This window comes from Cryptomeria japonica, chromosome 7 (genome assembly GCF_030272615.1).
Source record: "Cryptomeria japonica chromosome 7, Sugi_1.0, whole genome shotgun sequence".
NCBI classification, from domain to species: domain Eukaryota; kingdom Viridiplantae; phylum Streptophyta; class Pinopsida; order Cupressales; family Cupressaceae; genus Cryptomeria; species Cryptomeria japonica.
The window spans coordinates 284537631-284557143 of NC_081411.1; the positions used below are offsets into that span (position 1 = coordinate 284537631).

The following is a 19513-nucleotide window of genomic DNA, read 5'->3' on the forward strand; positions in this document are numbered from 1 at the left end:
TTACCGTTATTAAAAATCAATCAGAAGCAAGTTGGGTTTAAGATCTGACCATACACGATGCTCCTCTCAGGGTAATTTTTAATCAATTGAAATTTGAAATTTAATAATGTTTTAAAATTTTAATTAATTAAAAATTATAATTTTAAATTGACATAATTATGTTGGTGGATAATATAGTATAATATATGTACTTTTTAACTTGTTAAACTCAAAAAAAAATGTTAAATGAATCAATAAGTTAATTAAGTATATTTTATATTTTAGATATAATAATTTTGAAGAGACACATTATATTATATATATGTTGAAATGAAAAGAAGATTAGATAACTGTTATATTTCTTACAATATAAATAAGATAGATTAGAGTTGTGTATATCTTGTAATGAGATTTTTGATTGATGTTATATTATGATAGAAGATTCTAAATAAAATATAGGAATTAAATTATTAACCAAAGAATAGAGATGATCTAATATTCAAAATTTGAGTGTATATTGGGGTAAAATCTTATTGGGGAGGATGAATTTGTCTTAAGCAAAACTAAATCTTTAGTATTTGTTGTATATGTTGAATTTGGAATGAAAATAGAAAATTTATATAATTCTAAATTTCTTATTTCAAAATTAAGAATATTTCAGATAGAACAAACAACAAATGCAAACATAATAAAAATAATAATTTATTATTACCAAATGCAAACTTTGGATGTTCTAGATATGTTCTTAGATACTTGATTGATCCAGGAGAATCTAGAAGACGAGATTCATGGAAAGTTCATCCAAAAAAAAATTGGTTTGATAATTCAAACCTGCAACCACTCATTTCCTATTCTCAAGCTCTACCACCAAGCTAAGCGCCTCTTTTGGCTTCAATTATGGGGCGTGTTTGTTTTGTTGGCTAAATCGGTGGAAGATTCGATAAAAGGGGATGAGATGAGTTTGAACCCATGACCTCCCATTCCCCAAAATTACTCTCAACCACTACGTCGATACCATTTGTTACGAAATAGGCGGAAATAGGTTGTTTCTGTTATTGTGCAAAGGTGGGCCGTGGTAAGAGGAGCTCGAACTCTCCTCCACATTGATGTAATTTAAACAATAATTAAAACCATACAAACCCGAAATTAAGGAGAGCCCATTTTAAGCCATTATTAAAAGATTATAAGGCTCGAATTAGGGTGTATGGAATATATGAATATTATATTATTGTTAACCTCATTATAGCAAATAAATTTGTATTTAAAGGGGAGTTTTTGGCTTGTAAGAGGGGATCAATTGCTCTTGGGAGGAAAATAGTCATATTGGTGGTTAGAGAGGGATGATTTTGAGAGAATTCTTGGAGAAGAAATACAAGGTGTTGATTATTACACCAAAAATTGTAAAGGAGAGAGATTGTGAGAAATTCTTATGCAGGTTTTGAAGCTTGAGAATTGTAAGAAGGCATTTTCAGGTGCTTGGCAATCTTAATAAAGCGGTCCAACATTGAGAAGCGGACCCGGAGACGTAGTCGTAATTGAACGAACTCCGTTATCAATCTGCGTTTGATCCTTCTTTTCTTCTATCTTCTAATTCTCTTTTATTCATTTGATTTTCAATTTCTTCTTTAAGTTATTATTTAACATTATTAAGTTGTGCAAAGGATTAAGTGAGCTTAGCTTTTGTAATTTCAACGGTTAAAAAAACATAACCACACAATTCTGTTTGCGATTGGGATAAATCTGTAATTTAAATTAAACACAATTTTATTTGTAAGCCTTAATTATAGATCATTGATGTAAAGATGTTGGTTGCTCTTTGTGAATTGTAAATTCATTTTAAAAAGGGTGACTCTCGCGGGGTGATCTTGTATCCCTTGGCCTTTTTTTTGTGAATATGTACTTTAATATTTTTCATTAATAGAGAAGGTCTATTTATATAAAAAAAAGAAGAGTGTCGATAAATAGTTTTTATTATTCATAAATAAACTAGTGAAATAAATTTATTTTCTATTTTAGAAAAATAGATAAGTATCATCATAATTAACCAAGTAGCATAAATTATTTAATTAATTAGTGGTGGCAAATGAAAATAGGAGTTATCATGAAATGAAGACAAATCTACACAGTATTAAGATGCAATGTTAAAAGTGATTTATAAGGTAGTGATAAATAGGTTTCTACATTTCGTCCTCTCTTAAAATAACATTGTTAAGTAATGATATTTTAAAAAACTTAAAAATAGGTTCTTGTTGGGAAAATATAATATGCCCCAAGCATTGAGTTTTCATTTTTAGGATTGACTGATGAATTAGGGATACCCACTTGAGAGGATAGGTGGGGTTCAAAAACATGAGTGTAATCTCAAATAGATGATAAAGAGATTGAATGGTTAGGGATGAATGTAAGAGAAAGATGAATTAGTTTTTGTAATTAGATGAATGTATTGGTGATAATGAGTAGATTTAGTCAAAGGATGGGTATTGAGTATGAAAGCATAAGAGATGAATGAAAGGAAGAAGTATGCAAAAGATGAATGTTGTAAAAATAAAGGAGATAGGTGAAGTGGTTATTTTATTTTTTAGTTGTTTAAAAAAGTTAGATAATAAAGTGACTGGTGGAATGTATACAATGGAGAATAAAACACTTTTATTGTTAAAGTACATGTTATGAATCTTGCATGGGGTTTCAATTGTTTTGAGCAATCTAATATTTGTTAGAGCATATTATAGGATGTACTATGATATGAAAAACTATGATAATGATGTTGTGATGTATGTTGTAAGGTTATTCTAAAAATAAAAAAAAGTCACAAGAAGGTATATAACATATGACACCTTGATATGAAATACCATGATGATGTTGTCATAAGATGTCCCAAGGTCCAACATAGATGTGAAGAAAAAAAAGGGAAATATAAGCAAGCAAACAAAAAAATAAAAAAAATTATTCTCCTACTCAAGCTTAAAACTAAAGATCAATTGAGGACGTTGAAAACAATGGTAGATTACAAATGATTTATCTTGGTGATAACTTTGTTTCACCTCAAATAACTTATACATGCGAGCGGGATGGATTGAGATTAATATATCATTTTGACATATGTAATGGATTGCTTAATTTATTTTAGGATGGTGATTTGAAGAAACATATTACAAATGATCTTCCTTGATATGGTTGAATGTTGTCTTATATTTTATGTTATGCATGGACTAGCAGTTGATTGCTATATGGTTTTGAGGATTTGGAATTAGATGTTTTGATTAGGTAGAATTTATTTAGGTCACATGTTAAGTGTCAAGTATTGATAATGCCACAGGGATTAAATGCATCAATACTCCTACCAATTTTTGTTCAAGGTCACAATAGTAATGATACTTAGATGATGGATATAACAATGGAGGTTGGGTAGGGATATGCAAGGGATGAATATGTAAGTGGTAAATAGATAGAGGTAGATGAAATGAGCTTGCCAAAAAAGTGTAAGGCTCTTGTAGACAATGGATAATAGGGTAAAACATGATGTTCATGAATCGGTTTTTAGCTTGGTACTTACTAAGACCTATCATAGGAATGATCTCACCATTAAATAATTTTTTTTTCTTTACTTTAAATTTTTTCTAAGTTCTTATTGTATTAGAGATAAACACTCAATAAGTATGCAATATTTATTGGTTCTTCTAACTTTTGAGCTTGTTGTACAAGCCAACTTATATGCTCATGATTCATATTTAGTAGTGATTATATAAGCATCTACCTAGTTAAGCTCAAATTTACCTTTCTTCTCATGATCTTGGTTGGTATTTTTATCCTTTTTTAAGATATTGAGATAACCAACATTAAAAAATTTCATACCCTTTTGTAATATTTATGTAATTGATTTAAAGCATGAAGCATTTATTAATAAAAATGGTTAAGCTCATGAAGATGTAAAATCATATATTACACACCATCAATAAAATTATGAAGGGAGATGTATAAGGAAGGTAACTCAATTTCAATTGGTAAGACAAATTTGGTATGAAATATACAAGAATAAGAGGTTGCTCCTATGGGTGTGTGAATAATGGTTCGGCAAGCCCATAAGGCAAGATAGATTGGAAGATGCAAATGTTGGCTGGCATCATTAACAATCTTCTTATTGATTTCATTTATAGTTTTCTTGGATGTTTTGGCTTAGCCATTACATTAGGGTCAATAGGGTATGGAAAATTTATGTTGTATATTAAATTTATCATAGAGGGCTTTAAATTCACAAAATTTTAAGGACTTACTACTATTAATAATAATTATAAAAGAGATGCTATAACTAGGAATAGGTGATTTAGGATGAAATCAAAGATTTAGTAACTAGTTTGATAAATGAGAAGAATGGATTCAAATCACTTAATGAAATATTTTCTAGCAGTGAGGAGGTGTTTATGGCTATTAGAGGAATAAGGGTTAACCTTACCACTAATTTATTGAGCCCCAACATTGAGAAGGATCATGGAACTATAATAGACTATAATTCCCAATCTAAGGAGAATGAATTAGATTGCCATATTTATGACAAGATATACATTTGAGAATGTACTAACAAACACCATTTTTCATGGTAGTCAAATATATCATATTCTAATAATTTTTTTTTCAAGAACATGTCATTAGTGTGCACTCTAAAAATATCATTATGGACTTCCTTGATAACCGAGGTGGTTTCATCCAAGTTTAACCAATGAAATAGACTTTCATCATAGCTCGTATAATAAAAGGTACCACCAAGGAGATTGAAATAGGATGCCTTTTTTGATAAATTATCACATTCACTTTTCCATGAGTTATAAAGTTTGATCATGAAGGTAGGTGTAAATATCATGATACTAGGACTAGTTGTAACAAACGACTTCACTTACCATTTTAGCTTTAAGTACCTCATATGCTAGGATTAACAACTTCTCAATGAAGAATTGGTAGTTTTGAGTGTCTATATCCATTATTAGAAGAAAATAATTAATATCCATAGAATTTGTACATTTTCTATTGATATGGGGAACTTGCTCAAATTGAATATGGGTAAAATACTATGTTAAGATGTCAACCATTCACTTCAAGTAGATATTTTTAGTATTTTCTATAATAATAATAATTAACTTGTTTAAGTATCTGTAGAGATTGGTTCTATCATCAAATTTCATATCGACACAATTTTTCATTTCTAGGGCATCATATCAACATTTTGGACAAGCAGCATCATATCGAAAAAACAAATTGACGACAAATCAAGCATTTTTCTTTGAATCAACATGTGGTCACACGTTACTTCAAAGAGGGGCAAAATGTAGACACCTAAAACTTGCACAACTAATTAAATGATTTTATATTTGTTTAATTACCTTAATCCGCCTATTGACTAAACTAAGGTTTAATCAATATCCCTTTTCTTCTAATCAAATTAAAAAATTAATTAAATATCCCCTTTTAGTCATTTTAATCAAATTCAACATTTAATTAAATATCCCCTTCTAGCCATTTTAATTAAATTCAACATTTAATTAAATATCCTCTTCTAGCCATTTTAATCAAACTCAACATTTAATTAAAATCCCCTTTCCATTTTAATTAAATTCAACATTTAATTAAAAAAATCCCCTTTCCCATTTTAATTAAATTCAACATTTAATTAAAATCCCCTTTCCCATTTAATTAAATTTACATTTAATTAAAAATCCCTATTTCCCTCACCCCACTTGCATTTTACAACATATGCAAGTTGCATCTCCTTTTGGCTAAAATAAATCTTTTATTTTAATTAAAAAATCCTATTTTCCTCCACCTACAAATGCAAGTTGCACCACAGTTTACAATAAATAAATTATTTATTTGAAATCCTATTTATCACCACCCACTTGAAACCTTTAAAGGCTTCCCTTAAAGTCTTCAAGCCTTTAATGACTTCCTTTTAGAGTCTTCTCAAACCTTTAATGATTTCCCTTAAAGTCTTCTTAAGCCTTTAATGAGTTCCCTCAAAGTCTTCAAGCATTTAATGCTTTATCCCCCTTTTTCTCATTTAAATAAATTAAAATTTATTTAAATAAAATCCAAAATTCACATTCACATTTAAATAAATTAATATTTATTTAAATATCTATCCAAATGCAAGTTGCATTCATTTTAGTTGAAATGAATCTTTTTATTTTAATTAAAAATTCTTATTTCTCCCACTTGCATTCTCCTACATTTTCCATTAACTTCCTAAGCATTCTTCTAGAACCTCTCAAGACCCACTTAATTAGTCTAATTCTTCTATCCCTAAATTTTGGGGAGGTCACATCCCTAAATTTTGGGGAAGTCACTTCTAATTTTGGAAGAAAGTCTTCTAAATGTATTTAAAATTTTATCTTTTCAACAAGCTCACTTTGTTGAGTTCCCCAAATTTGTAGGACTCTCACAAAAGTCTTTAAGGTTATCTAACTTCCAACAAGACAACCTCCAAGGTCTCCAAAGAGATTTTAATGCTCTTACAAAACTTCACATTTTCAACACATTGAGCTTTGCACAAGATTTTGTCCATTGGACAATATCTTTAATCATTGGATAAAAGCTTTATTCCATGAATTTTCCCACACGGGATTAACCATTAAGTCTTCTAAAGCATTTATTGCCTCCTCCCTCTCCTCTCAAACAATCTCATGGTGACACTTGTCAACATGAGATTGGGTTGAAAATCTCACATGGATTGATAACTTTCAATCTTGACCCTCCTTAAGCCAATTCAATCTTGGCCATCCAATTATCTAATTCTTCTATAAATAGAGCCCATTTCTCCTTCAATTGATATCTCAATCTTGTGCATCTAAATTATAGTCATTTTGCAGGTTAAGGAGCTCATCTTGTCATCTTCAAGCATTCAATCCATCTTCAAGCATCCAAGCCATTTAGCATTAGCATTAGCATTTTAGCTTCATTTTAGCATATCATCTAGTTAATTGCATATCATCTCATAGTATTTTATACTCATCTAGTTTAATTAACTCATCTAGCATCATCTAATTTTCAATTTGGAATATATTTAACATCTTAATCATCCAGTCTTGCATCTTAAATCCTATCTTCATCCATCATCTCATCTTAGCTAAGATCTTAGTTGCATCCATTTTGATATTAGCACATCACTAAAATCTCGTTCTCTAGGTTGTCATCTAAGAGATCAAGTGCTCTTCCAAGTGAGGGCCACCTTGAATCTTGAAGATCTTTAGAGATAGAGGACAATGAGGCGATTTTAGGAGTTTTAAATCTACTAACTTGTTTATGATTTTTAACTCCAATGCAATGCTTCATTGGTGTGTTTGAAGTGTTTTTCTTCTTGCAGGTTGAAGACCACATTTTTTGCATACAGTATCAATCGAGAATCATTATATACTAGCAACATTTAATGTTCCATTTTATTGCTAAGTTTAGAAATTAGATGAGTGATTCATATTATACTATATAGTTCATACAAGTCAATATGGCTTTAAATTATTTTGATATGAGACCATATTTTAATGTGAGAAGTAGGATTCTAGCACCTTAGCCATGAGAGGTTAAGGATGCATAAAAATATAATTTCCATTCTAACAATTATTTGAGAGAGAATAAACTCATCTGAAAAGTTTATGATTACAGGTTAGTGATCTAATAAAGGTTCTTCTACCAAAGCTATTTTACAAGAGATTTCCCATTGACTAGTTTTTTGTTAATGTATTTAATACATTTTAAGTTAACTTAGCAAATAAACCTATTTTACTATTTTCCATATCACAGTCATTTTGGATATGAGGTATTTGAGAGGATCATTTTTAGTAACAAGTAGTGTTTTATTATTGAGCATGTAGTGTTACAACTTTTTGAGATGTAGAGACTTGAACATCTTTAAGCATGTTTTTTTCCATGAGGGCGTAATTGAATTCAAGAGTGACCAAAATCCTAATTAGGTGATGGACAACTCTCTCTTTTCCTTGACCATCATGTTGAGATAGGAGAGCTCCTATGATAATTGCTAGAAATATAATTTGAAGTTAATCAAATCATTTCCTACATAACCATGTGAGAGAAAAAAGTATGCATATAGTCTTATAGAACAAGCATATACAAAGAACAAAGAAACAACACATGATACACAATATATACCATGATACAACACTCAAGAGGGAAAACATTAGGCTTGGAAGAATCCACACTCAATTCATAGTCTATGAACACTTCTAAAACATCAAGCTCATCAAACCTTTTGTAATACCCTTCACATCCCATGAAACTCCTTTTGTAATATCCTTCTAGTCCCATGAAACTCCTTAGCTCAGACACATTTCTAGGCATGTGACATTCCACGATGACATTTTCTTTTCTTCTCATAAACCTTATGTTCTTGAAGCCTCTGTAGCACAATTCTCAAGCGTTCCTTGTGCTTTGCTAGACTACTAGAGTAAATCAAGATGTCATCAAGAAAGACCAACACAAACTTATCCAAAAAGTCATGGAAGACATTTTTCACAAGGCTCATAAATGTTGGAGCATTAGTTCTAGTCCAAATGGAACCAATTGGAACTCATAGTGACCATACTTGGTTCTAAAGACTGTCTTAGGAATATCTTGTTGCTTGATTTTCAAGTGCTGTTATCTTGAGCTTAGGTCAATCTTAGATAAAATGGTAGCTCCCTTCATTCGATCAAATAGGTTGTTGATTCGATGAAGAGGATATCTATTTTTTATAGCTACCTTGTTGAGCATATGATAATCTATACACAAACGTAGTGTCCCATATTTCTTCTTGATAAATAATACATGAGCTCCCCACATGGACACACTAGGCCTTATAAAACCTTTGTCCATCAATTCTTGCAACTGTGTCTTAAGTTTTTGTAACTCCACTATGTTTATGCAATATGGGGCTCTTGAAATGGGCTCAACTCCTAAAACCAATTCAATAGGGAAGTCAAACTAACATTTACAAGGCAATCCTCGTAGTTCAGATGAGGCCTTCACTCCCTTCCTCTATCTTAATTAAAAGGAGTTTACATCCCTTCTTCACAACTCATTTGACTTACATAGTGGAGACAATTCAAATCGTTATAGGGCTTGGCTTACCTTGGAGTATCACTATTTTTGCATGGTCATTTAGGCACCCAATTCTTTTGTTGTAGCAATAAAAGGCTACCCTATGCTTTCCAAACCAGTTAATCCCTAATATTGCACCATAGGATCCTAGTTTTGTGGACAACAAATTTACCTTGGTCTTCATACCTCCTAGGTCAGGGCTTGCATATTTTAAACAAAAATCTATTTGTTATGTCTTACCAAACCCAAACTCTACCTCCATCTCTTCTCAACTTAGGCATTTGTGATTAACATTGCATTTACTTAAGAGATCAAGAAATATGAAACTATTATTGGCCCCTAAAGAAACCAAAATAGTAATAGGGTGCTAATGAAAACTTGGAAGTTATATGAAAGAAGCTTGGTTATCTACCTTGTGCTTGTCCATGACTACATATATATTGGTGGATGGCTTGGGGTTCTAATTTTCTTTCTTAAGACAACCTTTCTTGAAGTGATTTCCTCCACATAACCAACATCCTTATTTGTATTGTACCTCTTTCCTTCCCTGATCCACGTATAGGAGTTTACAAGGACCATAGGCTTTGAAGGCTTCAACAATCTCACCTCTCCACTCTTAGTGGGTGATATCTTGGAATTTCGATTCTCCTTTCCTTGTTTTGAATTTCTTAGAGTTTTGTTCCACTCCTAGACCTTTATTATATTCCTTCTTATTAGTGCCAAAGGAGGTGTATGACTTTTATTTCCTTTTTTGCTTACTTTTTTTTTTCTTCAACGATGGTGGTTACTTTTGGTGCTAGGCTTAGATTCTTAGGTCGAGCAAGCTTAGTGGCGTACATCAAACTTTCATTCAAGTTGAGGTTGACTTTGTTTTGCAACAAGTGGGATGCCAATAAAAAAATTGAATGGCTCGAATGCAAGGGAAGGGGCATACACAAGGGAAGTGTCTTAAATACAACTAGGGTTTCCAATGACATAGCATCAAACTTTCATTCAAGTTGAGGTTGATTTTTTTTTGCAACAAGTGGGATGTCAATAAGAAATCAGAATGACTCGAATGCAAGGTAAGGGGCATACACAAGGGAAGTGTCTCAATACAACTAGGTTTTCTGATGGCATAGATGGTTCAGATGATGTCAACCTTGATATAGATGGGAATCTAGATCCTACTGGCTCCCTCTCTATCCAGGCTATTGGGGAGAAAGGGTCCTCTACTTTTCCCAGAGGAAATTTCCCTAGCCCTTATGTGCTCATGTAGGGCTTTGTGGGTCTTTGTCCCTCTTCAGATGGATGCAGAGTCGTTAAGCTCTTGGTAGTGGATGCTACTTCGAGGGGTTTCTCTATTGTAGCTGATGGTGGAGGCCCTATGAGGATTAGGCAACAATGGTGTTGCTGTTACTAATGGTGATGACCTTGATGAGGGTGACTCTATGATTTGGTAGCTAGCTCTACTTTTTTTGAGGGGGTTTATGAGGATTTCGAGGTCCTATGGTAGTCTTCTTTGAGTAGAGAGGTTGTTGATTTTGAGGAGGATGAAGGCCTCTTTTTCTCTCCTTTTGCTAGAGAATACCTAGATGATGAGGATGTGTTTCTCATGAATATGCTCTTGGAGGCTCGTTCAAAAGCTACCAAGATGGTTGAGGATGTGTTTCTCATGAATATGTTCTTGGAGGCTCGTTCAAAAGCTACCGAGATGGTTGAGGTGCCGTTGATAAAAGCCAAGGATGGATACTAAGTTTTTGATTTGAGAAGAGGGTTTCTTCCTACTTCTCCTAATTTGTTGCCTCCGAAAGTTAATGATCTTCCAAAACCCCTTAATCTTGCTCAAACTTTTAAGGGTTTTTCCCTTATTGAGTTGGAGGAAAATGCAAATGTAAAGAATATTGAGGAGGCTGTTGTAGATGAGAAGGGTTTAGAGAATGTTCTAATTCTTATTAAGAAGGTGGGCAATGGTATCGATAAGCCTTTTGAGGAGGATATTCCTTTAGAGAGTTCGGAGCCTATTTCTAGCTCTTTTGTTTCTGATTTTGAGCCTATGGTTGTTGCTCCTATTTGATAACTTAATGATGAACAACTAGTACCACACCGGTACTAAGAGGGGGGGGGTGAATCAGTACAGACAAAAACACAAACTTAAACCGGTTTGTTAGCAGACACTGTGCATTGATAGACAAACAGTAACACTGGTCCTTCAACAGAGTTCAACCAACAAAACCCAAACTAACTGAGACAAGCATAGACTGGTTGACACTTATCTTCTCATAAAATCTAAAACTTCATTTCCACTTCACCCTAATGCATGAGCAGGTAATCTACCATCATAGATGTACATATCACTGCAAGATCAACATCCATCACCACTTAACAGAAAACAATCATAACATCATATGAAGAAAACATCACACTTGACACACATATTTTTCACGTGGAAACCCAACTGGGAAAAACCACGGTGGGAATGAATACCCACAAGCTTGTTTTTGAACTCTTTAGAAGTTCGCTCTGTTAGGAGCCTTGTCCGGTTAAAGACAAATACAATAGGTTCTGTTAGGAACTGATCCTGTTAGGGATCACCCGGTTAAGGGATGGCTACAATACCCGGTTAAGGGTTAAACCCTGGTAAAGGTTACCTTGTTAGAGGATTTCAAGAACTCAATAGCTAAAGGATATCAATGACTCAGTAGCTTTGAGTTACCCTGTTGAAGGATTTTCAACAAGCCAGTTAAGGCTACCTTGTTAGGGGATTTCACAACTGTTGAAGTGGTTAAAGATCAACAGGTATATCAATGACCTGATAATAACACTCAATGCCAATGCAGATTCGCTTAAGCTCCTCTTCACCTTCTGCACTTACACTCTGCAGATATGACTTCTCTCCTTTGGTCTGGCAAGAATCACGTATCTCTTCTCTTAGATACACACACACAACTTTTGCCAACAACCTCTGGAAGAATCACAACATCGACCTTATAAGATAACAACCAGGTTGGTAGCATTAACCCTAAACCCTAAACCTCTTAGGTTAAGGAATTCAAACGGTTCAATCCTGACCGTTGAGCATACTGCATTAAATGCAATAGTCTTGATCCAATCTCAAGACATTCTCCATCATTCGTTTTCCACCAATTTCATGGCGGCTGATAACCCATCACATGTTATCACCGTTTACAGACTTCGCACATTCCCGAGGTAGATAGGAACAATCTCCTTCATGCAAGATCCTTCACGCGCACAAGGCTTATGTGGCAACACGATCTGTTCATTGTTACCATGCTAACTCATCACACAAAGTCACCGGTTGAGCCACACAGGCTTGAAGCACTCCAACCGGAAACCCTAAAGTTGAGACCACCAACCGGTAGTCATACACTACTTCCATGTGCCGGTTCCCATAACCTTATGTCGGTTCATCTTTAAATACACACGCCGCTTCACTTTGACACAAATGCCGGTTCACAGTGAATGCCGGTTCACAGTGTTATACGGGTTCTTCTTCTCTTCATCATATTGACATCAATGACAACACACAATGTCATTATGTCCTCATACCGGTTCACATAATGCCAACACTATTCCATCCCCTATAACCTTTCGTGATGAGGCTCTAGTTGGTTCTTCTTCTTGAGGCAACAACCTTGTGGTTGTCTACATTAATGTTCTTGACTTCCTTCTTGTTGATTCAATTTATTGGCTTGAAAATTGTCTTGTTGGGAGATTATGTGGGAATCAACCCAATATTGATACCATTAGAAAATAGATCCATTGAGTTGGGAATCTTTGATTGCTTGGGGCAACAACCTTGTGGCTCTCTACATTAATGTTCTTGACTTCCTTCTTGTCAATTCAATTTCTTGGCTTGAGAATTCTCTTGTTGGGAGGTTATGTGGGAATCAACCCAATATTGATACTGTTAGAAAATAGATCCATTGAGTTTGGAAATTTTTTAGTGAAGTAAAGGTTTTTGCTATGTTGAAAAGTTATTTCCTTTTATCCTTGTCTTGCCGAGAGGATAGTTATAGGATTATTTATGAGGGTCCTTGGTTTTTGGGTTCAAATGGTCCTTACCTTCAAATTTGGTCTCCTGGTTTCAACCCGTGGAAGGAAAAATTGTTATTTCCTATTTGGGTTTGCTTGCTTGTGTTGCCATTGGAAATTTGGAATGAAAATATTTTCATGATAATTGCCAATTATTTTGGCAAATATAGAGCTACTGATAAGATTACAAAGTTTAAGAAGCACTTATTATTTGCTAGATTTTGTATGCTTGTGGAGAAAAATCAGGCTCTCCCTACCTAGATTACCCTATCCTCTAAATTTAGAAAATGGGTTCAACAGTTTGAGTAAAAGGACTCCTTGATTATTTGTCATGCATGCAATAGGGTGGGTCATGACTACAACTCTTGCTTAAATAATAAGAAACAATGCTTTGTTTGGAAAAAAAGAGAGAGATAAGGATGAGACTTTCCCTATTTCCTAGGAGGTTCAAACTATTGATTCTAATCTAGGGAGTTCCTTTTTGGATTATTCAAGGATAGATCATGCTTTGGGGTGTAATGATGGATGTGCCAATCATATTATGTCCCCTCCATGTCTCAAGAAAATGCAATTTGGAGAGAAGGATCCTTCCACTGTGCAAAATCAAAGAGCTTTGGACCAATTTTTTAAACTACCCTTATTTTAGAATGGTTCATGTTTGCTTTACCTGTTATTTCGCCTCTTGTTGTTTAGTTGTTTTGTTTTGCTATTTGTTGTTCTACTGGGCTTAATGCTTCATCTTTCTCTTTGTATAATGGATCATGACCCTTTCAAAATCCCTGCTTATCTAATTAAAAACAATATCATTTTTTAAAAGTCTTCTGACATTTTATTTTTACTTCATTGGACTTTACTTATCATTGTATATTTTTTAATTTAAGTTTTCTTTCAATTCTTTTCTATATTTTAAATCTTAATTTTGTTTAACTATGGTAAGGGTTGGGGGTTTAAATTGACCAATATTGTTTAACTATTTATTTCCTTCACTTCACTTATTGCTTTAATTTAGTTAAGAATCTTTTCAAGGGAATAAGAGGATTAATTAACCTACCAACAAGGCATAATAACCTTTCATAGGTCCAGCATTACTAATATTAATAGATAGACTATACCTGAGGGTGGAGTGTCGACAGTGACTCAATCTTCACTAATTAGACTAGGTTATTGTGTTTGAGGTTTATTCCAGGATTAGGTTTATAGGTCCACCTTGTTGCACCTAGATCATTTGCAAAACTCATCAATTATCATACAAACATCATTACAATGTCAGTACTAGGTTAGTTCGATAATCATAACATATAGGTAGAAAAATGAAACTATTTCATGAGTAAAATGAAAACATTAAATTTAAAATTCCCAATTACTTGAAATTCATACCACTAAAAAGTAAGTTCATAACATTCACCATTAAGTTCATATATATAAAGAATATTATCATGGTCTAGACATTAGAGTTTGGCCTTCATCCAAATTACATCAAAGAGGCGATGAACAAAATTAAAAGATAGTCTACAGGGATGTGACAAATTCAAAAGGTAGTCTGTAGGGATGCTTTAAAGGTCAAATTTTCCAAGCCCAGAGCTTTAAATGTCAAAGAGATTGAATTAATTATGGAAGTTCTGATAAATAGGATATAATATTTAGACGTTGGAAACATTAGACATAAAGTGGGCTGATAAATAGGATATAATATTTAGAAGTTGCAGACATTAGACATAAAGTGGACTTTTTAAATCTTTGTGAAAACTGGTAGTATATTTAAATGTTTTTTATATGGAATCAAAACAAAATTAAAAATAATAACAGGTATCTGTGTTGTAGCTGAAAGTATATTTAAATGTTTGATGTGCAGACAATTAAGATTTTGTAGGATCCAACTACAAGCTGTGGAGAAAGATACGACTTTATTGAGCTTATCAAACAGCAAAAAAAAACCATTTTTAAAAGACAATCTTATCCTTCTAGACTTGATCAGTCAAAATCATGTTGCTGGATAAAGTCCAGAAGATGCTCTGCTGTATCTCACTGGCACTTAACATTTTGGACTGGGCAATACAATGAAATATTAAATACACACGTTTTTTCAAGCATCGTTAGGCCCACACCCTTTAGTGCATATCTTGCACAAATATATTAAAATAACAAGAGAAAAGACCAAATCAAATTGTTATGGTGGAGGTTTGAAACCTATATATAGGATAGCAAATTAACCTTGGAAATATGAAAGCCTTTCTGTATGTCTTTTTAATTTCTGCTTTGGAGATTGTTAAAACATGAAAATGGTCTCTGTTTTGTTTGTAACACTTTTGGGTATTTGTTTGTGCTTTCAAGCCAATGCAACCTACAATGGACTCGGCCAGAAGCCTCCAATGGGGTATATTTCTCTACTGTCTATTGTTTTTTTAATTTAATCAATTGAGAGGGAAAGCTGACATAAGGTATTAGACCACTGACCTGAAATTTTCTCTCTTTAAATGATGGAAAATCCTTGGAATTGCTATCAACCCTGCATACCTTTATTAAGTGGATGTAAGCCTGTAAGGTAGTGCATCTCTGTTAGCAGGGGATGAGCAGGAGCTTTGTAGGATGGTGGTGTATTTGCAAATAGTTAAAAGACTATTTACCTATTAGGGAAAATGGAAAAATAAAAGAATATGCCCATAGATATACACTGATGCAATTGCTGTGACTATTTCTGTATTCAGATGGAATGGTCGTGAATATTTCTTTTGCAGTGGTATTAATGAAAATGCTATTCGCGGAGCAGGTGACTTTAGAAATTTTTATTTATTCTGATTTTTTTGTTGTTATTGTTGTTGTTGTAGTAGTAGTAGTAAGAATGGCTATCCAGTTCTTATATGCATTGGTGCATCCTATAGACTTGATATGCATTGGTGCATCTTATAGACTGGATAGTCATTTTCTGTATGGTGTAACATAAGGTTCCAGAGTGCATTATTTGCCATTAACTTGATTGTCTGTGACAGCTTAATGTAGTTCTTCCTTCATAGAAACATTTCTGAATTGATCATATTTTTTCCTCTGACGAGTCTATACTATTGTTCTTAAATTCAAGGTTACTAGAAACTAGCAGGCTTGTTAGTAGGAAGCGTGGTTTCATCTTTGTTGAAGTTACAGTAATTTGATGTATCAAAACTTTGATCTAAATCTTTAACGTTGGCCCATTGTAAATGTGCATGATACAGCTGATGCACTGATTTCCACTGGATTGTCCAAGTTAGGATATGAATATGTAAACATAGGTAAGCTACATTACCCTGTTTCTCTTGATAGATTGGAAACCATTAATTGTAACTAGTCCTTAATTCATGGTTTTTGCTAATGGTAAATTGGTTTTCTCAAAAACTACCAGATGACTGTTGGGGTGAAAAACACCGAGATGCTCAGGTATTGCCATAAGTAAATCAATAAATAATCTCAGCATCAAGTCATTCCGTTTTCTTTAGATTATAGCAATCTTGAGACATAATGAAGTAAACTCAGAACTGTCTCCATAGTCCATAGCTAGGTTTCACTGATGTAAATTCCTGTTTGCTTGGGTAGTTCAATCAGTTATGTGTTCCTCTTCTTTTTGATTAAATAAATGCTTTTAACTGAAGCTCTCAACCTAGTTTTTCTTGTTTATATGTTCCTCTTATTGCTTATGTAATTTTTTTGTGAATATTAGGCTTTATAATTACCTGTTTAAAGTCAAATTTAGGAGAAACTGAGAACATTCTTTTTTTTGGCAGGGCAATCTTATTGCTAAAGCAACAACATTTCCTTCTGGCATAAAGGTTTTGGCAGACTATGTTCATTCTAAGGGACTCAAACTCGGTATATATGCTGATGCAGGGTGAGCATATTATGCCAGAATCAATCAAAACCTTTCTATCTTTATGCCTAGTATTGACTTCAATGCGTGGGTTTTTTTGGGCCAGATCAAAAACTTGTTCCGGAAGGATGACAGGTTCAATTAAGCATGAGCAACATGATGCTAACACATTCGCTTCATGGGTAACTCGCTCTTAATCAAATTCTTTAGTGTACCGCCCCAATTGAGCTCTACTTCAGATTGGTTTATCTTTTTCCTTGAAATAAAATGCAGATATCTTAAGCTAACGCCCTTAGACGAAGATTGAATGCAGTATAATGAGGAAATCTTATTATTGTTGGAATACTAAAGAATAACTGGTGTCTGATAAATGTGCAGGGAGTAGACTACTTGACATATATGAGCTGCTACATTCCTGAGTTCAACCCTCTTGCGAGGTGCATAAAATTTGTACCATATTCTTTCTATCAACGGGCTTTTGAAATGTAGATCTAGTGTTTGATTTAACAAAAAGTATTAAATTTGAAATGTAGATCTAGTGTTTGATTTAACAAAAAGTATTAAATTTGTATTGAATTAAATAGGTACCAAAAAATGAGTAAGGCTCTCCTAAAGACAGGGCGTCCTATATTCTTTGCCACTGGTAATTGGTAAGAAGAGTTTTCAAGCAATAGTTTCTGTATTCAACAAAAAATCAAAGACATTCAATAGTTTATTAGCTGAAAACAGTGCTAACTCTTCGTATGCTGATGTACAGGTACAACCTAACAGACTATATTGAGGAAGGACCTAAGGTTGCCAACAGCTGGTTGAGTGCTGAAATTGGAGTTCGATATGTAGAGTAATACACTTAACATACCCATACACAGCACCTTATTTGCAGAAGATTGGAATTCAGAATAAAGTATATAATTTTTTCATTTCTTGCAGCATGTTAGATGTCGCTGACCAGAACAATGAGCTTGCTGCTTATGCAGGTCCTAAACGTGGATGGAATGGTACATTAACCTCTCCACGAGTCGATTGAATTGACATTATTGTTTATTTCCATTCTAATATCCAAACTAATATCAAATAGTTTTGGTCTTGTATTATCAAAACCAGATGTTGATGTATTGCAGATTGGAAAGATGGGCCCCAGTTGGACAATTGAGGAGTACAGATCACAATTCAGCATATGGGCCTTAATGAAGGTAACAAACATAGGCCTCTGTTTAATGTATAAATAGCCTAAGTGGGTTCCATCCTTAATATAGAAATTGGTAGTTTGATAAGGATCGGTACCCATAGCCCACACGCAATGTTGCAAAACTTGGCGTCTCTAGGCCACATAATTCAAATTTCACATGTACAAGCACCAGACTAGGGAAAGTAGACACCTTGACAAAGACACTTATATTATCTCTTGGTTAAGGGCTCACATCTAGATCTCTTGCAGGCACCCTTGATCATTACCACTGACTTAAGGAATGCGAGTCAGGAAACTCTAGAGATCCTGGGAAACAAAGAGGTTATTGATGTCAATCAAGGTGAGTTGCACATATCAATTCAATTTATACAAGTTTGAGAATGAATTTCAATCTTCATCACCATCTCCAATCTTTTTTGTATGGCCCAGATTCATTAGGAGTTCAGGGGAAGAAAGTGAGCAAACAAGGAGATCTTGAGGTATGAGATTTTGTTTTTTAAGGTTAATGGATTAACATAGAGAAGACTTTTATTCAGCCTCTGAATTTATTTTTCCTTGAATTCAACTCAGATTTTGTATGTCTAATCTGTGTGAGTTTGATCATTTACAGGTATGGGCAGGGCCTCTGTCCAACAAAAGAGTGACTGTAGCGTTGTGGAACAGAGGCAATTCTACAGCTTCTATCACTGCCAAATGGAAAGACATTGGCCTTTCATCCAAAACTGTTGTTCAAGCAAGAGACTTGTGGGCTGTAAGACTCTGGCAACTCTCCTTGTTATGGGTTTTTGTGCATAATCTTATCTACCTGATCCAGATAGGACCATCTTTTAGGCTTTACTAATTATTATCGGTTTACTAATTTGACCAATTTTGTGTGTATATTGATATTGAGTTCTATGAGTTTGACTGCAGTTGTTTGTCTATTTTGATATTGCAGCATTCATACCTTCCAACAAGTTTAAAAGGAAGTCTCACCTCAAGCGTTGATTCACACGTTGTCAAAATGTATATTTTGACACCAATCTATGCTTAAACTTGAGACACAAGTTTGAAGCTCAATAAATGTCTTTTTTGCTTTTGTCTTTCTTATTATACACGTCTGGTATACTTCCAGATATAGAAGAATAAAATATGAAGTTTGTAATAATTTCATCACCGTTATCTAAATCAATAAGAAGCCAGTGGGTTTTCAGATCTTACCATGTTCATTTGACATCATTATACTACTTTTAATTAATTTAAATTTGAAATTTACAATGTTTTATAATTTTAGTTAATTAAAAGTAATATTTAAATTAACATCATTTTCGATGGATTATATAGTATAGTTGTCTGCACTTTTCAACTTGTTAAAAAAATATGTTAAATGAATGAATAAGTTAATTAAGTATATTTAATAT

At 33.5% G+C, this 19513-nt stretch overlaps 1 protein-coding gene across 1 annotated transcript; it reads left to right on the plus strand.

The window, feature by feature from the left end:
- The first annotated feature begins 15229 nt into the window (after positions 1–15229).
- LOC131052081 (alpha-galactosidase) lies at positions 15230–19312 on the plus strand. The gene is made up of 15 exons (XM_057986666.2): positions 15230–15463; positions 15795–15856; positions 16296–16352; positions 16463–16497; positions 16842–16945; positions 17031–17106; positions 17303–17361; positions 17509–17574; positions 17682–17765; positions 17855–17922; positions 18029–18117; positions 18363–18453; positions 18543–18592; positions 18724–18864; positions 19051–19312. The coding sequence occupies exons 1-15, from the start codon at positions 15363–15365 to the stop codon at positions 19144–19146; spliced, it is 1179 nt and encodes a 392-aa protein (XP_057842649.1). The 5' UTR covers positions 15230–15362; the 3' UTR covers positions 19147–19312.
- The last annotated feature ends 201 nt before the right edge of the window (positions 19313–19513 follow it).

Coding starts and splice junctions, on each gene's coding strand:
- LOC131052081 (XM_057986666.2), top strand. CDS start 15,363: ATGAAAATGGTCTCTGTTTTGTTTGTAACACTTTTGGGTATTTGTTTG. Junction 16,946..17,030: donor GGTATATATGCTGATGCAGG/GTGAGCATATTA, acceptor TTTTTGGGCCAG/ATCAAAAACTTGTTCCGGAA. Junction 18,118..18,362: donor GCATATGGGCCTTAATGAAG/GTAACAAACATA, acceptor GATCTCTTGCAG/GCACCCTTGATCATTACCAC.